This window comes from Hyperolius riggenbachi, chromosome 12 (genome assembly GCF_040937935.1).
Source record: "Hyperolius riggenbachi isolate aHypRig1 chromosome 12, aHypRig1.pri, whole genome shotgun sequence".
Classification (NCBI taxonomy): Eukaryota; Metazoa; Chordata; class Amphibia; order Anura; family Hyperoliidae; genus Hyperolius; species Hyperolius riggenbachi.
The window spans coordinates 154,486,627-154,504,553 of NC_090657.1; the positions used below are offsets into that span (position 1 = coordinate 154,486,627).

Sequence of the window (17,927 nt, forward strand, 5' to 3'; positions counted from 1 at the left end):
CTGATGTAATGCTAAAGGTGATAAAGGTAAATATATCAGTACAAGTGCAGACTGATGTGGTGCACCTAAGTTAGAAGTAAAAAGTAATACGTAGGGACAATATGCAGAGACAATAGTGACAAATGAGCAGAACTTACCAGGGAATCTGTAGTAGCAGGGTTAGCGCCTCAGTGGCATGTTACCTGTACTGGTGTGCTTATATGTGTGAAATAACGGAGGGAAAATTGATTGAGAGGGCGTGGGTGAGTAGGGTGGGCGGGGTTAGATGTCCTAGCTAGAAGAATGGGCGTGTTGGAGGCTATGCAGAGAGCGGTGGGTTCCTCCGTAATAGGGGTGTGCTTACAAGTGTGAACAGCTGTTGGTGGGCGTGTTAGGGAGAGTGATTGGCAGTATACCGAAGGCAGATGCCGGTCGCCGGGGAATGACGCATTGATGTGGGCGCCAGGGGCTGAGCGAGTACTGCGCCTGCGTCGGATACAACGCTGGGCGCATTGAGTCTGGAGTGCGCTGGGGGCCTGAGTTGGCAATGCGCATGCGTCCAGGCTGACGCCGTGCGTGTAGGGTATACGATGCGCACGCACCTCGAAGGTCTGTGCGCAGGGGGAAGAGGTAGCCATTGGTAAAGAGGGCAAAATGCCCTCCTAGCGCGTATCTAATGATAAGGATATATATATCCACTGGGGCAGTGTTAATGTGGTGAGACCTAGTGTCGTTCAATAAAGTGTACAGACGAACACATTGTGTTGTGATTATTATGAATTTAGAACATGTATAACAGGCTAGGTAGACTAATCACCATAGTGATGGTGTTATACTGCCATCTAATGGTGAATATTTAGTGTGTTCCTGATACAGAACAAAAAACAGATTGCTCAATACATGATATTCTGATGTCATAAAATAGTAGAAATCATGAAGAGATAAATACTAAAAACAAAAGAATTGTGGAATACTAGAACCAAAGAATTTTAAAATGATATTAATAAAAATATATATGAAGCATAGAAACCTATTATAATGTGGAACCTAAACGTGAGCCACATGATGTAATGGAAAAACATGTATGTTGATAAAACAAGATTATAAGTATGAGTGTCACAAGAGCTAATAGCTCGAGAGCATCGACATTGTTAGTGACAGCATTTATATGAACAAAAACCTAAAACGGGACTAGACCCATAATACAATTCATGATAAAGGCAATATTAAACATGATAAAAAGACAAAAAACAACAGGAGTAAAAAGACAAAAAACAACAGGAATAAAAGAGAGCAACTGACAAAAGGAAAACGGAGCGAGGGTGTGTTTAGTAGATTTTTTCTATTACTTCATTTAGCCCTTCTGGGTTGAGGGTTTTTAGGGTTTGAATCCAGAACATTTCGTGTTTCTTTAGAATATCAAAGGCGTTTGGCAATTTGACATCCACTGAGTCGATCAGTATGATGTTGAAGAAAGTTGGGTTGTGCTCGTGGTGGGTGCTGAAGTGCCGCGAGACGCTGTGAAGGGGGAAACCATTGATGATGTTACGTTTGTGTTGTCCAATTCTACAACGTGCAAGTTGTGTGGTTCTCCCCACATACTGGATATTGCAGGGGCATGAAATAAGGTAGATAACATATTTGGACTCACAGGACAGGTGTGTTTTGATGGGATATTTGGTGCCAGTAGTGGTTGACGTAAATGAGGCACCTGATTGTATAAATTGACATGCTAGACATCGATTTTTATTACATGGGGAGCATCCTGGTTCCTGTGGTGATGCGGTGTCTAAGGAGGGTTGATTGTTTATTGTGCGTAATTTGCTTGGTGCTATAAGATTGCGTAGGTTTGGGGCTCTTCTAAACGTGATGGATGGTGTTTTGGGTAGAAGGGGTCGCAAGTAGGGGTCTTGCAAGAGGATATCCCATCTGTTTTTCAATATATTGCGTATAATAGTATGTTGAGCATTGTAACGGGTGATGAATCTCGGTGGGTCCTTCTTGTCGGTCTGTGTGGATATGTCAGGGCGTGGATGGGGGTGCATGGCTCTGTATTTGGCGTCTTTAATTAATTTTGTCGGGTATTGCCTGTCTATGAACTTTTTAGTGAGAACCTCAGATTGTAAGCTAAATTGCATAGGGTCGGTGCAGTTTCTGTGGATTCTTTTGTACTGGCTGTAGGGGGTATTGGTAATCCAGGGATGGTGATGGAAACTGTTAAAGTGTATATAATTGTTGGCATCGACCGGTTTGAAATATGTCTTGGTTTTGATGCAGTTGGAGTCAATGTATAGTGTAAGATCTAAGAATTCTATGGACTGGGGGTGCTGGTGGAATGTGAACTGGAGTTCTGCTGGGTTCGAATTAAGGTAATTAACAAATTTTGGGATGAGAAGGACGTCACCCTTCCAGATGAAGATGAGATCGTCTATGTAACGTTTATAGAATATTATGTTATTGGCAAATGGGTTATGTGATGAAAATTTCAGTGATTCCAGGAAGCCCATGGTAAGGTTGGCGTATGAGGGGGCAAATGAACTCCCCATGGCCGTACCACTGGTTTGATGAAAAATTTTGTCATTGAAGGTGAAAATGTTGTTATGGAGTATGAATTCTGCGCATTGGAGAAGGAATGTTTGTTGTGCAGAGGGCATTAGTGTGTTGGTGGCTAGGGCATATTGTAGAGCTTGGAGGCCATAGGGGTGGGGTATGTTAGTATACAAGGATGTAACATCGCATGTGAGCCAAGTGTAGTCTGTCTGCCAGGTGATATCATGTAGTAAGTGAATGAGCTCTTGAGAATCTTTGAGATAAGACGGAAGGGAACGCACAAGTGGTTGTAGGTGTTGGTCAATGTATTTTGAAAGATTGCAAGTGATGGAATTCATGCCGGAGATGATAGGTCTTCCTGGTGGTTTTTGTAAATTCTTGTGTATGTCTCTGCATATTGTCCCTACGTATTACTTTTTACTTCTAACTTAGGTGCACCACATCAGTCTGCACTTGTACTGATATATTTACCTTTATCACCTTTAGCATTACATCAGCTTCTCTTCTATTGCATTGCCTCCCACTACACTTACCATTCCCCTTATCTTTTGGTACCACCCACTAAACATTCCTCAGAGATACAACAAAAAATTTTTCCCCAAATACCGTACCATGTACTACTTAGGTGATTTTAATTTATAATTTTTTTTGCACTATATATTATGGAGTTGATTTTCTATACACAGACTTCTTGTGCATTTTGTTTGATTCTAATTAGCGCTTTTTATATAATAACAACATTGTCTGTACTTTATACATAGCCTGTAGTAACTTTTTAGCCTCCATCCCAGCCAATATTGTTTATTGCTACTATTTGTTTTTCACTTACAGTTAACCCCTTGTTTGCCTGATGAAGCGGGCTTGACCCGCGAAACGCGTTGCATTTCCTACTGGGGTATCGTATAATAAACGTGTTATTTATTTGAAAACAGGTAGTCTGTTTTGCTTTTGGGAGGCAAGTCCACCACTTCCTCCCAGCAATTTTAAAACTTTTATGAATTTTTATCCTGCTGGCGCCTCTGTACTGCATACCAATACATTGCGTCCACTCCTGGTGGATGGGAGTGTCATCTCCACTTTCCTACTTCTACAGAGAGCGACTTCTTAGCCCTGAGTGAGGACAGGCTTAATCTCCTCACCTGCCTTTATAGTGGTTACCTGGACGGTAACCCATGTTTGTGAGTATAATTATTCTCACTTTACCATTTATCAACATTCCTGACATACTACACTATATTGGGCTCTCGGTTTTTCTCTTTAGTTTTCTTTACAAGCTCAGCTTGGCCAGTTCTGCGAACAGGCAACCACCAACACCGATAGCAGCCCCCATCATGAATTTTATCGAAAACAGATCTATTCACAGAGACGACCTACTAGCCCAATTCAAAAAAGCCCCACATACTTCTGAGGAGACGAATCCTGGCATCACCGACACCACCCCGCGGGTCAAACGTTTCGAACTAGACACCACTGAAGCAAAGTTGAAGAAACTTAACCGCGACCGTTTGGCGTATGCTGAGCATCGGGAGAGGGAACGCAAGCAACGCCCTGCTCCCTATGCTCAGCCAATGGGACCAAAAGCACCACCACCACCTGGTCCAAACACGTTACCTCCATTAGTCCCACTTATGAGTCTGAACATTCCCCCACCACCCTTCAGATATCCACCATTTCCACCACCACCCCTCCCACCCACACCTATAGCCAAACCCCAAACACCACTTGCCCCCACTCCCCTGGCCCAACACGCCCAGCCCACAGTACACATGCCCAACACAGGCCCCTTACCCACACCCCAACTCACCATCCCCATTCCTCCACCACGGAAAAACATGCCCTCCAAACTCACTAGCTTTCTGGGCACACCTCCCCCCCCAAAGAGCTTTGACATCACCAAGATTTCCTTCACAACACCTAAGACTCAACGCACAAAACCAGACAGGAAAAGACCCACGGTCTCATCCCCACATGCTGGAACTAGCAATAAAACAATTACTAAATACCAGTCCACCTTAAAATTCAACTTCATTCCAAATGGCCCCCCGACCACCCTATCCGAACTCCAAAACACCAAGGAAAATGTTACTCCAGAACCTGTAGGACCACCCTCAGAAATCCCAAACACACCAACTTCCCTTTCACAATTCAGTCTCTGCAACTCTGAACCAGAAATACTCAACTACACATTACATCCCGTGACACAGTCCCAAAATGTTGAATCCTCAACCCAAAAAGAACAAGGTTCCATAACACAAACCAACACCATAACATATTCGCCATCCAATACAGACCACCTCCCCCTCCCAGAATCTAACCCGGCCAATCTTACCCTGTCTCCTTCTTTTTTAGAACTCCCCTCAGCCCTATCCCAGAATATATTAGCAACCCAACTTCCGAGCCCCAGGTCAGACAAAGTATTCCTCCAGCCCACCAACAAAGCCAAACGACAGCTATCAGATATAGAAAAAGAGGAAGTAGAGGGAAAGGGAAAGGGAAAAAGAAACAAACCCTAACTCCGCTGGTCCCTACCCCACCCACCACCAAATGTATCTTCAATTTATCTAACCATATCCTTTCCACTCATGAAACCACCCTATTAGAAAAAGGTCTTTCCTTTTGCCCCACCAATCAGATCAATAACTTTGAACTTTTTACCGATTTAAACACTTACATCCGTAAAATAACCTTAAAACGACACTTTGCTATGAAAAACCTCAAACCCTCCGACAACACAGACACTACCTCCCTCATCATCACAACCAACGACAATATACCAATCACATCTGTTTCTCCCTCCGACCTCCATTTGGAAAAATACATCACGACACAGTTGAAAGGACGTTCCAGATTTTATCCAGTAGCCTCCAAAGGCTGCTTCATAGAAACATTTTACTCCCTCATCCTAAAAGACATTCAAAGTATATCAGACACTCTACCCACGCCCAAATCCAATCTCACACAACAAGAAACTTTCGCCCTTAAAAAACTTCAATCTAATCCCAACATAGTCATCAAACCAGCAGATAAAGGAGGAGGTATAGTAATTCTCAACCGTGCTGATTACCTAGAGGAAGCAGCGAGGCTTCTCAACAACCCTAAACATTATGAGACATTAACCACTGACCCCCTCTTGGACCTCAATAATACCCTCAAATCTTTTATCAATACGGCATTTGCATCCAACATAGTCACAAAAAACGAAAGGAACTTCATCATCAACACACAACCAACCACCCCCATCTTCTACTATCTACCGAAAATACACAAGAATTTACAAAAACCACCAGGAAGACCTATCATCTCCGGCATGAATTCCATCACTTGCAATCTTTCAAAATACATTGACCAACACCTACAACCACTTGTGCGTTCCCTTCCGTCTTATCTCAAAGATTCTCAAGAGCTCATTCACTTACTACATGATATCACCTGGCAGACAGACTACACTTGGCTCACATGCGATGTTACATCCTTGTATACTAACATACCCCACCCCTATGGCCTCCAAGCTCTACAATATGCCCTAGCCACCAACACACTAATGCCCTCTGCACAACAAACATTCCTTCTCCAATGCGCAGAATTCATACTCCATAACAACATTTTCACCTTCAATGACAAAATTTTTCATCAAACCAGTGGTACGGCCATGGGGAGTTCATTTGCCCCCTCATACGCCAACCTTACCATGGGCTTCCTGGAATCACTGAAATTTTCATCACATAACCCATTTGCCAATAACATAATATTCTATAAACGTTACATAGACGATCTCATCTTCATCTGGAAGGGTGACGTCCTTCTCATCCCAAAATTTGTTAATTACCTTAATTCGAACCCAGCAGAACTCCAGTTCACATTCCACCAGCACCCCCAGTCCATAGAATTCTTAGATCTTACACTATACATTGACTCCAACTGCATCAAAACCAAGACATATTTCAAACCGGTCGATGCCAACAATTATATACACTTTAACAGTTTCCATCACCATCCCTGGATTACCAATACCCCCTACAGCCAGTACAAAAGAATCCACAGAAACTGCACCGACCCTATGCAATTTAGCTTACAATCTGAGGTTCTCACTAAAAAGTTCATAGACAGGCAATACCCAACAAAATTAATTAAAGACGCCAAATACAGAGCCATGCACCCCCATCCACGCCCTGACATATCCACACAGACCGACAAGAAGGACCCACCGAGATTCATCACCCGTTACAATGCTCAACATACTATTATACGCAATATATTGAAAAACAGATGGGATATCCTCTTGCAAGACCCCTACTTGCGACCCCTTCTACCCAAAACACCATCCATCACGTTTAGAAGAGCCCCAAACCTACGCAATCTTATAGCACCAAGCAAATTACGCACAATAAACAATCAACCCTCCTTAGACACCCCATCACCACAGGAACCAGGATGCTCCCCATGTAATAAAAATCGATGTCTAGCATGTCAATTTATACAATCAGGTGCCTCATTTACGTCAACCACTACTGGCACCAAATATCCCATCAAAACACACCTGTCCTGTGAGTCCAAATATGTTATCTACCTTATTTCATGCCCCTGCAATATCCAGTATGTGGGGAGAACCACACAACTTGCACGTTGTAGAATTGGACAACACAAACGTAACATCATCAATGGTTTCCCCCTTCACAGCGTCTCGCGGCACTTCAGCACCCACCACGAGCACAACCCAACTTTCTTCAACATCATACTGATCGACTCAGTGGATGTCAAATTGCCAAACGCCTTTGATATTCTAAAGAAACACGAAATGTTCTGGATTCAAACCCTAAAAACCCTCAACCCAGAAGGGCTAAATGAAGTAATAGAAAAAATCTACTAAACACACCCTCGCTCCGTTTTCCTTTTGTCAGTTGCTCTCTTTTATTCCTGTTGTTTTTTGTCTTTTTACTCCTGTTGTTTTTTGTCTTTTTATCATGTTTAATATTGCCTTTATCATGAATTGTATTATGGGTCTAGTCCCGTTTTAGGTTTTTGTTCATATAAATGCTGTCACTAACAATGTCGATGCTCTCGAGCTATTAGCTCTTGTGACACTCATACTTATAATCTTGTTTTATCAACATACATGTTTTTCCATTACATCATGTGGCTCACGTTTAGGTTCCACATTATAATAGGTTTCTATGCTTCATATATATTTTTATTAATATTTTAAAATTCTTTGGTTCTAGTATTCCACAATTCTTTTGTTTTTAGTATTTATCTCTTCATGATTTCTACTATTTTATGACATCAGAATATCATGTATTGAGCAATCTGTTTTTTGTTCTGTATCAGGAACACACTAAATATTCACCATTAGATGGCAGTATAACACCATCACTATGGTGATTAGTCTACCTAGCCTGTTATACATGTTCTAAATTCATAATAATCACAACACAATGTGTTCGTCTGTACACTTTATTGAACGACACTAGGTCTCACCACATTAACACTGCCCCAGTGGATATATATATCCTTATCATTAGATACGCGCTAGGAGGGCATTTTGCCCTCTTTACCAATGGCTACCTCTTCCCCCTGCGCACAGACCTTCGAGGTGCGTGCGCATCGTATACCCTACACGCACGGCGTCAGCCTGGACGCATGCGCATTGCCAACTCAGGCCCCCAGCGCACTCCAGACTCAATGCGCCCAGCGTTGTATCCGACGCAGGCGCAGTACTCGCTCAGCCCCTGGCGCCCACATCAATGCGTCATTCCCCGGCGACCGGCATCTGCCTTCGGTATACTGCCAATCACTCTCCCTAACACGCCCACCAACAGCTGTTCACACTTGTAAGCACACCCCTATTACGGAGGAACCCACCGCTCTCTGCATAGCCTCCAACACGCCCATTCTTCTAGCTAGGACATCTAACCCCGCCCACCCTACTCACCCACGCCCTCTCAATCAATTTTCCCTCCGTTATTTCACACATATAAGCACACCAGTACAGGTAACATGCCACTGAGGCGCTAACCCTGCTACTACAGATTCCCTGGTAAGTTCTGCTCATTTGTCACTATTGTCTCTGCATATTGTCCCTACGTATTACTTTTTACTTCTAACTTAGGTGCACCACATCAGTCTGCACTTGTACTGATATATTTACCTTTATCACCTTTAGCATTACATCAGCTTCTCTTCTATTGCATTGCCTCCCACTACCCTTACCATTCCCCTTATCTTTTGGTACCACCCACTAAACATTCCTCAGAGATACAACAAAAATGTTTTTCCCCAAATACCGTACCATGTACTACTTAGGTGATTTTAATTTATAATTTTTTTTGCACTATATATTATGGAGTTGATTTTCTATACACAGACTTCTTGTGCATTTTGTTTGATTCTAATTAGCGCTTTTTATATAATAACAACATTGTCTGTACTTTATACATAGCCTGTAGTAACTTTTTAGCCTCCATCCCAGCCAATATTGTTTATTGCTACTATTTGTTTTTCACTTACAGTTAACCCCTTGATTGCCTGATGAAGCGGGCTTGACCCGCGAAACGCGTTGCATTTCCTACTGGGGTATCGTATAATAAACGTGTTATTTATTTGAAAACAGGTAGTCTGTTTTGCTTTTGGGAGGCAAGTCCACCACTTCCTCCCAGCAATTTTAAAACTTTTATGAATTTTTATCCTGCTGGCGCCTCTGTACTGCATACCTTGATCGAACATGTAATATCAAGGAAACACTGGTGTGACAAAACACCTTGGCCTCTATGGTGACACTGCTGTTGCCCGTGATTTTGCTGTGGGACTGAAGTCACGGTAACTATGAAGGACTGACCAATGAGATGATAGACTGAAGGATGGGGTTGCTCTAAAATAAATTGCAGAAAAGGAAAAACAAAAATTCAGGCAGAAAAAAAAAAAAAAAAAAAAAAAAAACTCTTCGTACAAATACTCAAACTCTCTGCATCAGGTCAATAACACAATTAGATGTTTTCCTAATATTGGTTATCTGGTTACCACTGTGCACCATTAGGTATAGATCAGATTTAAACCAAAGATCCGATTGAATACTGATCTGAATCTCACCCACTCCCAACAAAATCTACCGTTAACACCCCCCACCACCACCACCACACACGATCTAAGGACAGCTTTTCCAGTCAATTCGACCTGTCTGATGGGAAACTCACTGTTTATATCACAGTGGTGGCACCCCTAAAAAAAAAAGTGGAGCATGGGTCTGGGGAAGGCTAGTAAATTGAGAGCATTTATTCCAGGTCCTGCTTCAAATCACCATATTCTTTATTAGAAAAAGGAAACACTGCAAAACCAATACTGAACAAGAGTAAAAACAGGCATCTGTCTCCACTCTCTGCCCACAGCAACGGATAACCGCAGCCCCGACGTGCCTATACCAGTGTCAGCTGGTGCCTACCCTCCACCGTGCCTTTGGCTTAAATGGGAGCAGCGCGAACTTTACCACACAGCAATACAGGACAGCAGGAGACCTGGGGCAAGTAGCTCAAGCAGTATGATATGCTCAATGAGTACAGCACTGCATCATTAGAGCCTGGAGATCCCCGATATCTATGGTCATTGGTGAAGTGAGAGCCTCACTGAGGCAAAGCTTTTCTACAGTGTTTCTGTGCTCAAAGTGCCTTGTACGGCTTACACTGAAACTGACTGAGGCTATCTGTGGACACCTGCCTAAGTGGAAGTTATAGTGTGGTTGAATGTTACGCTGCCCGCTTGGAACTGCATGATCTATTATGATGCCTGCATTTACCCTCTATCTCTTGCAATCTGCATATGCACCAACCCTTGCTCAGTGACTGTTCTTCTTAACGAGCTTTGCAGCCTGCTATAATTCTGCAGCACATGCAGGATAGTCTTGGGACTTTGATGGATGAATGTGTACTAGTGGTTATCAGTTTTTAATCTTGATCAATATTGGTTTTGGAGTGTTGACTTTTTTTCTAATAAAGAATATGGTGATTTGAAGCAGAACCTGGAATCAATTTTTCCAGCTAATCTACAATCATCTAGAGATATGAAGGCGCCATGTCTCCATAGCAGCGATATTAAACTGGTTTACCTGGGGAAGAACAATGGATCGAGTATTGTCAGCCCAGATTACTTCCACTTTGCTGTTGACATCAACACGAGCAACTTGTCCCACCGATGGCTGGAGAGCAAGAGAGGGAGAATACAAATGTTAGAAAAAATATATATATAAAATTACATATTCATAAGAAAACCGTACACCCCATTTCATTTCTAGGGTTTTACTCATCAAGACATTATTATTCGTATTAATAATAAAATCACCCGGTTCTTAGCAGACCCTAAAATTACCGGTAGGTAAATACAGCTTTAGATGACCACCACCACACCTTTTCCACTGTAATCATTTAAAGCAATCCTAAACTAATCGTAAACTCAAGCCACAATTAATTGTGTATGTTCGTAGCAAATGTATAAAGAGCTATCCTGGTGTCTTGCATGATTATCGTCACTGCAAGCAATTACATTTTAACTGTGAAATGAAATGTGTACAACAGCCAAGTGTGAGATGGTTCATTCAGCTCTTACTGTATATTCCTGCGTATAAGACTACTTTTTGACCCTTGAAAATCTTCTGAAAAGTCGGGGGTCGTCTTATACGCCGGGTGTCATTGACGCCGGGTGATACGTCCTAGCCTGTTACCGCCTCTCAGATCTCCATGCTGAGGGAGCGCAATATATTCTTCCATACCGCTCTGATAAACAGGTAGACTAGGAGAGCTGACCAGTCTACTTAAGGAGAGTTGATAAATGCAGCAAGTCAATTGACTATATACTGTTATATACTGGGTAACACATACAGTACAGCACCAGTATCTGTTCATACACAGCACCAGTATATGATTTTTTTATTTTTTATTTTAATTTGGTGTGCGTTGGAAGAGGGGTAGTCTTATACGGCGAGTATATCCCAAACTCTATATTTTAACTGGAAAAGTTGGGGGGTCGTCTTATACGCCCAGTCGTCTTATACGCTGGAATATACGGCAAATAAAATGTTCCAGCCTGGTTCAGAAGCTGAGGATACAGGGACTAGGAGAAAATGTGTGTATATGGATAGGGAAAAGGTTAGGGGACTATATAAAGTGTATCCAGGTTTTCGAAGGAGGCTAAACTACAACTTCAAGCCTGCTTTGACTGTACGGACTGGAAGGCTCTGGAAGCACCGAACTTAGATGAGTGGGCAGACGTATCCTCGTACATCAGCTTCTGTGAGGACCAGTGTGTCCCAACAAAAATCCGCAAACACTACCCGAACAACAAACAATGGTTCTCCAATAAACTTCGTCACCTGCGCAGAAGCAAGGAACTGATGTTCAAGTCTGGCAACCAGGAGGAGTATAGGAGGGCTAAAAACACCCTAAACAAGCAACCAAAAAGAACTACGCTGTAAAACTGGAACAGAACCTCTCCTCAAGGGACACACGAACTGTCTGGAAGGGGCTTAAAGGGGAACTGAAGAGAGAGGTATATGGAGGCTGTCCTGTTTATTTCCTTTTAATCAATACCAGTTGCCTGGCAGCCCTGCTGGTCTATTTCTCTGCAGTAGTATCTGATGAAAACCAGAAACAAGCATGCAGCTAGTCTTATCAGATCAGACTTATAAGTCTGAACCACTGAAACACCTGATCTGCTGCATGCTTGTTCAGGGGCTATGGCTAATAGTATTAGAGGCAGAGGATCAGCAGGGCTGCCAGGCAACTGGTATTGTCTAAAAGGAAATAAACATGACAGCCTCCATATACCTCTCTCTTCAGTTCCCCTTTAAGGCTGCCACGAACTACCAGCATGCAACTCCCAGCACCAAGCTCGCTGAGAACCTCAATGAGTTCTATTGCAGATTTGAGAACCTGCCAGTCCCAGCAAGGTCCCCAGAGCCTCCTGCGTCTCTGACTTGGCACCCCCACATCCAAGCCCACCCCCTCTAGCGGTGGATGAGGAAGATGCCAGAAAACACCTGTCAGGGATTAATGCAAGAAAAGCCTCAGGCCCAGATGCAGTGTCACCAGCCTGTCTGAAAACCTGCACGCACGCAGCAGCTTGCTCCAATTCTCTCATCCATCTTCACCAAATCCATCCAGGAAGGCAGGGTCCCTGCTTGCTTCAAGAGGTCCACAATCATCCATGTCCCTCAAAAAACATGGTGTCTCAGACCTCAACAATTTCAGGCCGGTGGCTCTCACATCGATCATCATGAAATCCTTTGAAAGCTTGGTTTTGCCTCTCCTCAAGCTATCCACTGAGTCCCTGCTGGACCTGTTTCAGTTTGCGTATAGAGCAAACAGGTCTACTGACGACGCCATAAACATCTGCCTGGAACTCGTAAATTATAGACCTGACTCATACGCCAGGATCCTTCTACTCGACTTTAGATCGGCTTTCAACACCATCAGCCCCCAAATACTTCAAGAGAATCTGGCTGCCCTCGAGGTCTATCCTACCCTCTCCCTCTGGATCACAGACTTCCTAAGTAACAGAACCCAGGCCGTCAAGCTGGACACAATCATGTCTCAACCAAGGATCACCAACACAGGGGCCCTCAAGGATGTGTACTGTCGCCGTTCCTATTCTCCCTATACACTAACAATTGCAGGTCCACTGCGAACTCCGTCAAAGCCACCAGGTTGACAGAATTTGCCACTGGTGCAGGGAGAATGGGCTGGTCCTCAACACTGCAAAAACGGTTGAGATGATCATTGACTTTAGGAAACACGCTACCACTCCACCCCCGATCAGCATTGATGGCACGGTAGTTGAGAACATTCCCTGTGCACGCCTCCTCGGCATGACAATCTCTAAGGACCTGACTTGGAAAGCCAACACAACCTCCACCCAGAAAAAAGCCCAACAGAGACTATTTTTCCTATGCCAACTAAAGAAGTTCGGTATGGCCCGCGAGCTTCTGACGAGCTTCTACACTGCCACAATTGAATCTGTACTCTGCTCCTTTATCCAGGTCTGGTATGCTGGCTCCTCCGCCAGTGACAGACACAAATTGCAGACGGTTATCAGATCAGCGGAGAGAATCATTGGGAAACCACTCCCCTCTAGACCAAATCTTCAACTCTAGAATGCGCCTCAGAGCTCATAAAATGATCCGTCCCACCCAGGCTTTCGCTTCTTCAGTAGGCTCCCCCTAGGCAGGAGGTTCCGATCCATCTACACCAGGACCACAAGGCACAGGAACAGTTTCTTCCCCTCAGCCGTAAACTATCTGAACTCTTAGGTCTCTCTACTGGTAGCACCAAGCCTGACTGCACGGCTGCACACTACATGTATACGTGTTCAAATGTATCCAATTGCTGTAACTGTACCCTTTATATTGTCCTGCTGCTTACTATGTATTTGTATCGTATGTCTTGTTCTTTTTCACACTAGCCCTGTATTTGCCAAATCCAATTCCAGGCACGGCCCAGTCGTGCTTGGCGAAATAAAAGATTCTGATTTATTCTATTTCAACATCTACCGTATGTCGACAAATTTTTTTTTCCCCTTAATACTATTTACGAATACTATTTTTGTCACAATCACAGTGGAAGATTTTAGGAAATAATGGCAATTTTATTAGTCAGTTTTCCAATATAAAAACTCAGTACTATGGAAATAGGACTGTGCCACTAGCAGAAGGGGTGACTTAAAGAGAACCTGTACTATGTAAAATTATTTAAAATAAACACATGAGGTAACTTCAAATGAACATTACATAGTCACCTTGCCATCAGTTCCTCTCAGAAGCTCACTTTTTTCTGCTTACAGTGATCCCTTCCAGTTCTGACAACATTTTGTCAGAACTGAAATATATCAGTTGCTGTCAGTTATATATCAGTTGCTGTCAGTTACAGCTGAGAGGAGAACTGAGGTGTCCATGTTTACCTATGGCTCAAGTGGGCGATGTTACAGTTTAACTGTGTGCTGATCAGGAAGCTGTTATAGGGTAATAGCCATTTTCAAAATGGAGGACGGAGAATTCCATTGATCACAGTGGACAAACGGGACGCAGGAGGGGAAAAATAGATTGAGGAGTAGACTACACAGGAGGTAAGTATGACTTGTGTATGTTTATTTTGACTTTTAACCACTTCAGGATTCTGCGTACGCATAAGTACGCCCCTGAATCCTGAAGATCGCGGCTCGCAGGGTAAATGTAAACACGCGGGGCTGTTTACATACATAAGGCGCTGCTGCGCAGGAGCGCCATAGAGGAGATCGGCGATCCCCGGCCACTGATTGGCCGGGGATCGCCGGCATCTGATAGGCTGAAGCCTATCTGAGGCGGCGCAGGACGGATTTCCGTCCTGCGCCACTCACAGGGGGAGGGAGAGGGAGGGAAGGGGAAGGAGGCCAGAAAGCGCTGCGGAGGGGGGCTTTGAAGAGCCCCCCCCCCCCCGCAAGCGCAAACAGCCGGCGGCGATCAGACCCCCCCAGCAGGACATCCCCCTAGTGGGGAAAAAAAAGGGGGGGGGGGGAGAGTCTGATCGCCCTGGCTGCTATCTGACCTGTGCTGCGGGTTGAAGAGCCCCCGCAGCACAGATCAGCAAAACCACCCGGAAGTGGTTAATGTTCAGTTCAGGTTTTCTTTAAGATGATTATACAACTTTTTCTTTACATTTTGAAACTACAAATCATCTCAAAAGATGTGTAATCACAACAACAATTATCCATAATCCCAAGCAGGGCTGGGAGTCTGCAATTTGCCACGGAATAAGCTCAGGAGTTCCCCGCCCTACTTTCAGTATTTGGGATCTGTTTGGTCTTTAAATGTATAGGGAACCTCAAGTAAGAGGAATACGGAAGCTGTTGTCCTCATTCTATATTAAAAAATGACTGTTGCTTGACTTCTGTGCTGATGTTGTCTCTAATACTAAAAAGTCAAAGGCCCAGAATGAGCTGGCAGATCAGATGCTTTGATCCTAGTCAAACTCAACAACAACTAAAGCCAACATGTCAGCAAGACAGCCAGGCATTCTTTATAAGGGAATGAAAAGGGACAATAGTTACTGAAAGCGTGTAGGTAGCTAAATACTTCACCCCACAGGCTATTTTACCCTTACTGCCAAGAGCCATTTTCACATGTCAGTGCTCCTCCTGTTCATTTTGCTACAACTTTATCACTGCTTATTACACCTAAATGATATCTTTTGTTTTCCACCACAAATTAGGCTTTATGTGGGCGATACTCATTTTCAGTAATACTTTTCTATCCATGTTAAATGTAAAAACAATTAAAAAAAATCGAATTCCATCTCCTACAGTTTTAACAAACAATGCTACTATAGATAAAACCCACACGTCATTTGCCCTGGCTATCAGAACATTTAAATTATGTTCCTAGGAAAATGTATGGCAACAATATATTATTTAGAAATAAAGGTGTATTTTTTCTGTTTTGTGTTTTTGTTCCCCATCAATAATTACAAGCCCTTATTTGCTAAAATAACAAATATATTCTCATAACATACTAAAAGCGGAGTTCCAAAGGTAACCATTTATGAATTTGTTTTAATGCTGTTTAAGCGTTTTATTTTGTGCACTACGGGGGAGAAGAGTTAGGAGTTAATAGCTATAGTTAAAAAAAAAAAGGATGTATTTTACTTACTATTACTACATACTATCCTGGGTTACTAGAAAGTGTTTGATCTTTTTTTTTTTACACTACTTTTACTTTCATTTCCATGAATAAACATGGCTCTTGATTGGAGGCACACATGTTCCCGTTCACCAATCCCCTAAGTCCTGCTGTGGACGAGCAGCATTATTGTGTTACAGAGACTACTGGGCAGTAGAGTGGATCCAATCAGGCTTGGTAATTTCCGTCTGAGCCTGAAAGAAAGCCACTACTGCGTGTGCGCAAGGCTATCACAGGATTGTTATGATCCTGGAGCCCAACACTTTTTCAGTGGCTGACAGCACTGGAATGGAGGAGGAAGGAGCCTCAACCTTCCCAAGGTAAGTACTCCCAGGTGCTCTTTTAAGCTTCCCTCTGTCTGTTAATGTGGTACACACTTTAAGACATGCACACATTTTCGGATCAGGTGACCTTAAAATGACAGTTTATGACCATTTCATACATCTTTTCAGGAAGTATTCCTCATAAGCCAAGAACTGCTTGTTTGTAGCTGCACATGGTGAAAAACTATAGCCAATCCCTATAGTAACAGGTCTCTCCTGCTTGCTTTTACCCTACATAGGCCTCGATTCATAAGAGAGAGTGCGGTAGTTCAGAGAAGGGCGGGAAATTACCGCTAGCGGTAAATGAGGGTTTTTGCAGTGAATTCATAAAAAAAGTGTGAGGTGATTGCGACAGCAGTCGGTAAGAGTGCGGTAAGTGTGCGGTGTGGTGCGGAAAGCTGTCGGTATAATTTGCTGAGTGCGGTAGTTTGCCGCTGACTACCTAATGACAAGGTGCATGCTGGGTAGAAGTGGGCAGATTTAGACACATGCGACTTATTATAAATTATACATTATTATTATAATAAATATCTCTATATCTATCTATCTATCTATATCTATCTATATCGATATCTATTAATTATTCTTATAAATTATCTAACTGTGCGATTTCTAAAAGCCTGGGTGATATTACAACCACCCTTCCTCCTCTGTATCCTTAAAAATTCCATAACATTAAGTTGAAAGGGCTCCATTTCTCACCTAAAATGCTGCTGTGTAGAGCAAACTCGCCAGGTCTTTGTTGCCGATAACATGTTATTTATCACTTCCTTACTCCCTTTTTTTTCATGAATACATTACATTCAGTTTACCGACACAAACAACATTTTCATTACCGCACTATTACCGTATGCGGTAAAACATACGTAAAATATACGTTAAATTTTATGAATCCACTATCAACAACATACCATGCGGTAATTTACCGCTTGGGCGATAACGCATGTGGCAACGCTTTATGAGTCGAGGCCAAAGAGCAGAAGACAGATCGGCAAATAAATGAGCAGCCTTTGTATGCAGAAGCACTGTCCAAAATTATCAAGAATTATTATTTCAGGCGATTATTATTGTTTCAGGCTTTAAGTTCCAGGATTACATAGTGTTTTCAACTGCAGAAATACCTTTCAAAGACTAACATTGAAAACTGATATAACTGGAGGATGATTTTACTTGGCACATTCTGAAGCTCCCCTAATGAGTGGCCCACAGCTACACAATGGACAGAAGGAAGGTTACCTGGCTGCCATCTGGAAAAGCATCAGGCCCTGAGCTTCCAATGCGAATCACAATGTCTGTGGCCCGAAAGCGGAAGTCTGGGTGATCAGCTATGTCATATACACTGACATCTTCTTCCTCTCCAGTCACCTGAAACAACAACAGGTCCTCTT

The 17,927-nt window shown here is 43.1% G+C and overlaps 1 protein-coding gene across 2 annotated transcripts in view; it reads right to left on the reverse strand.

Moving 5' to 3' along the window:
• Window positions 1–17,927, reverse strand: part of UBE2O (ubiquitin conjugating enzyme E2 O) — a 112,386-nt gene that overhangs the window by 13,076 nt on the left and 81,383 nt on the right. For both annotated transcript variants that reach the window (XM_068263165.1, XM_068263164.1), the window contains 2 exons: window positions 17,776–17,904; window positions 10,622–10,711 (listed from right to left, as the gene is read on the reverse strand). In XM_068263165.1, the coding sequence (XP_068119266.1) occupies window positions 10,622–10,711; window positions 17,776–17,904 (219 nt within the window). The remainder of the gene's footprint in view (window positions 1–10,621; window positions 10,712–17,775; window positions 17,905–17,927) is intronic.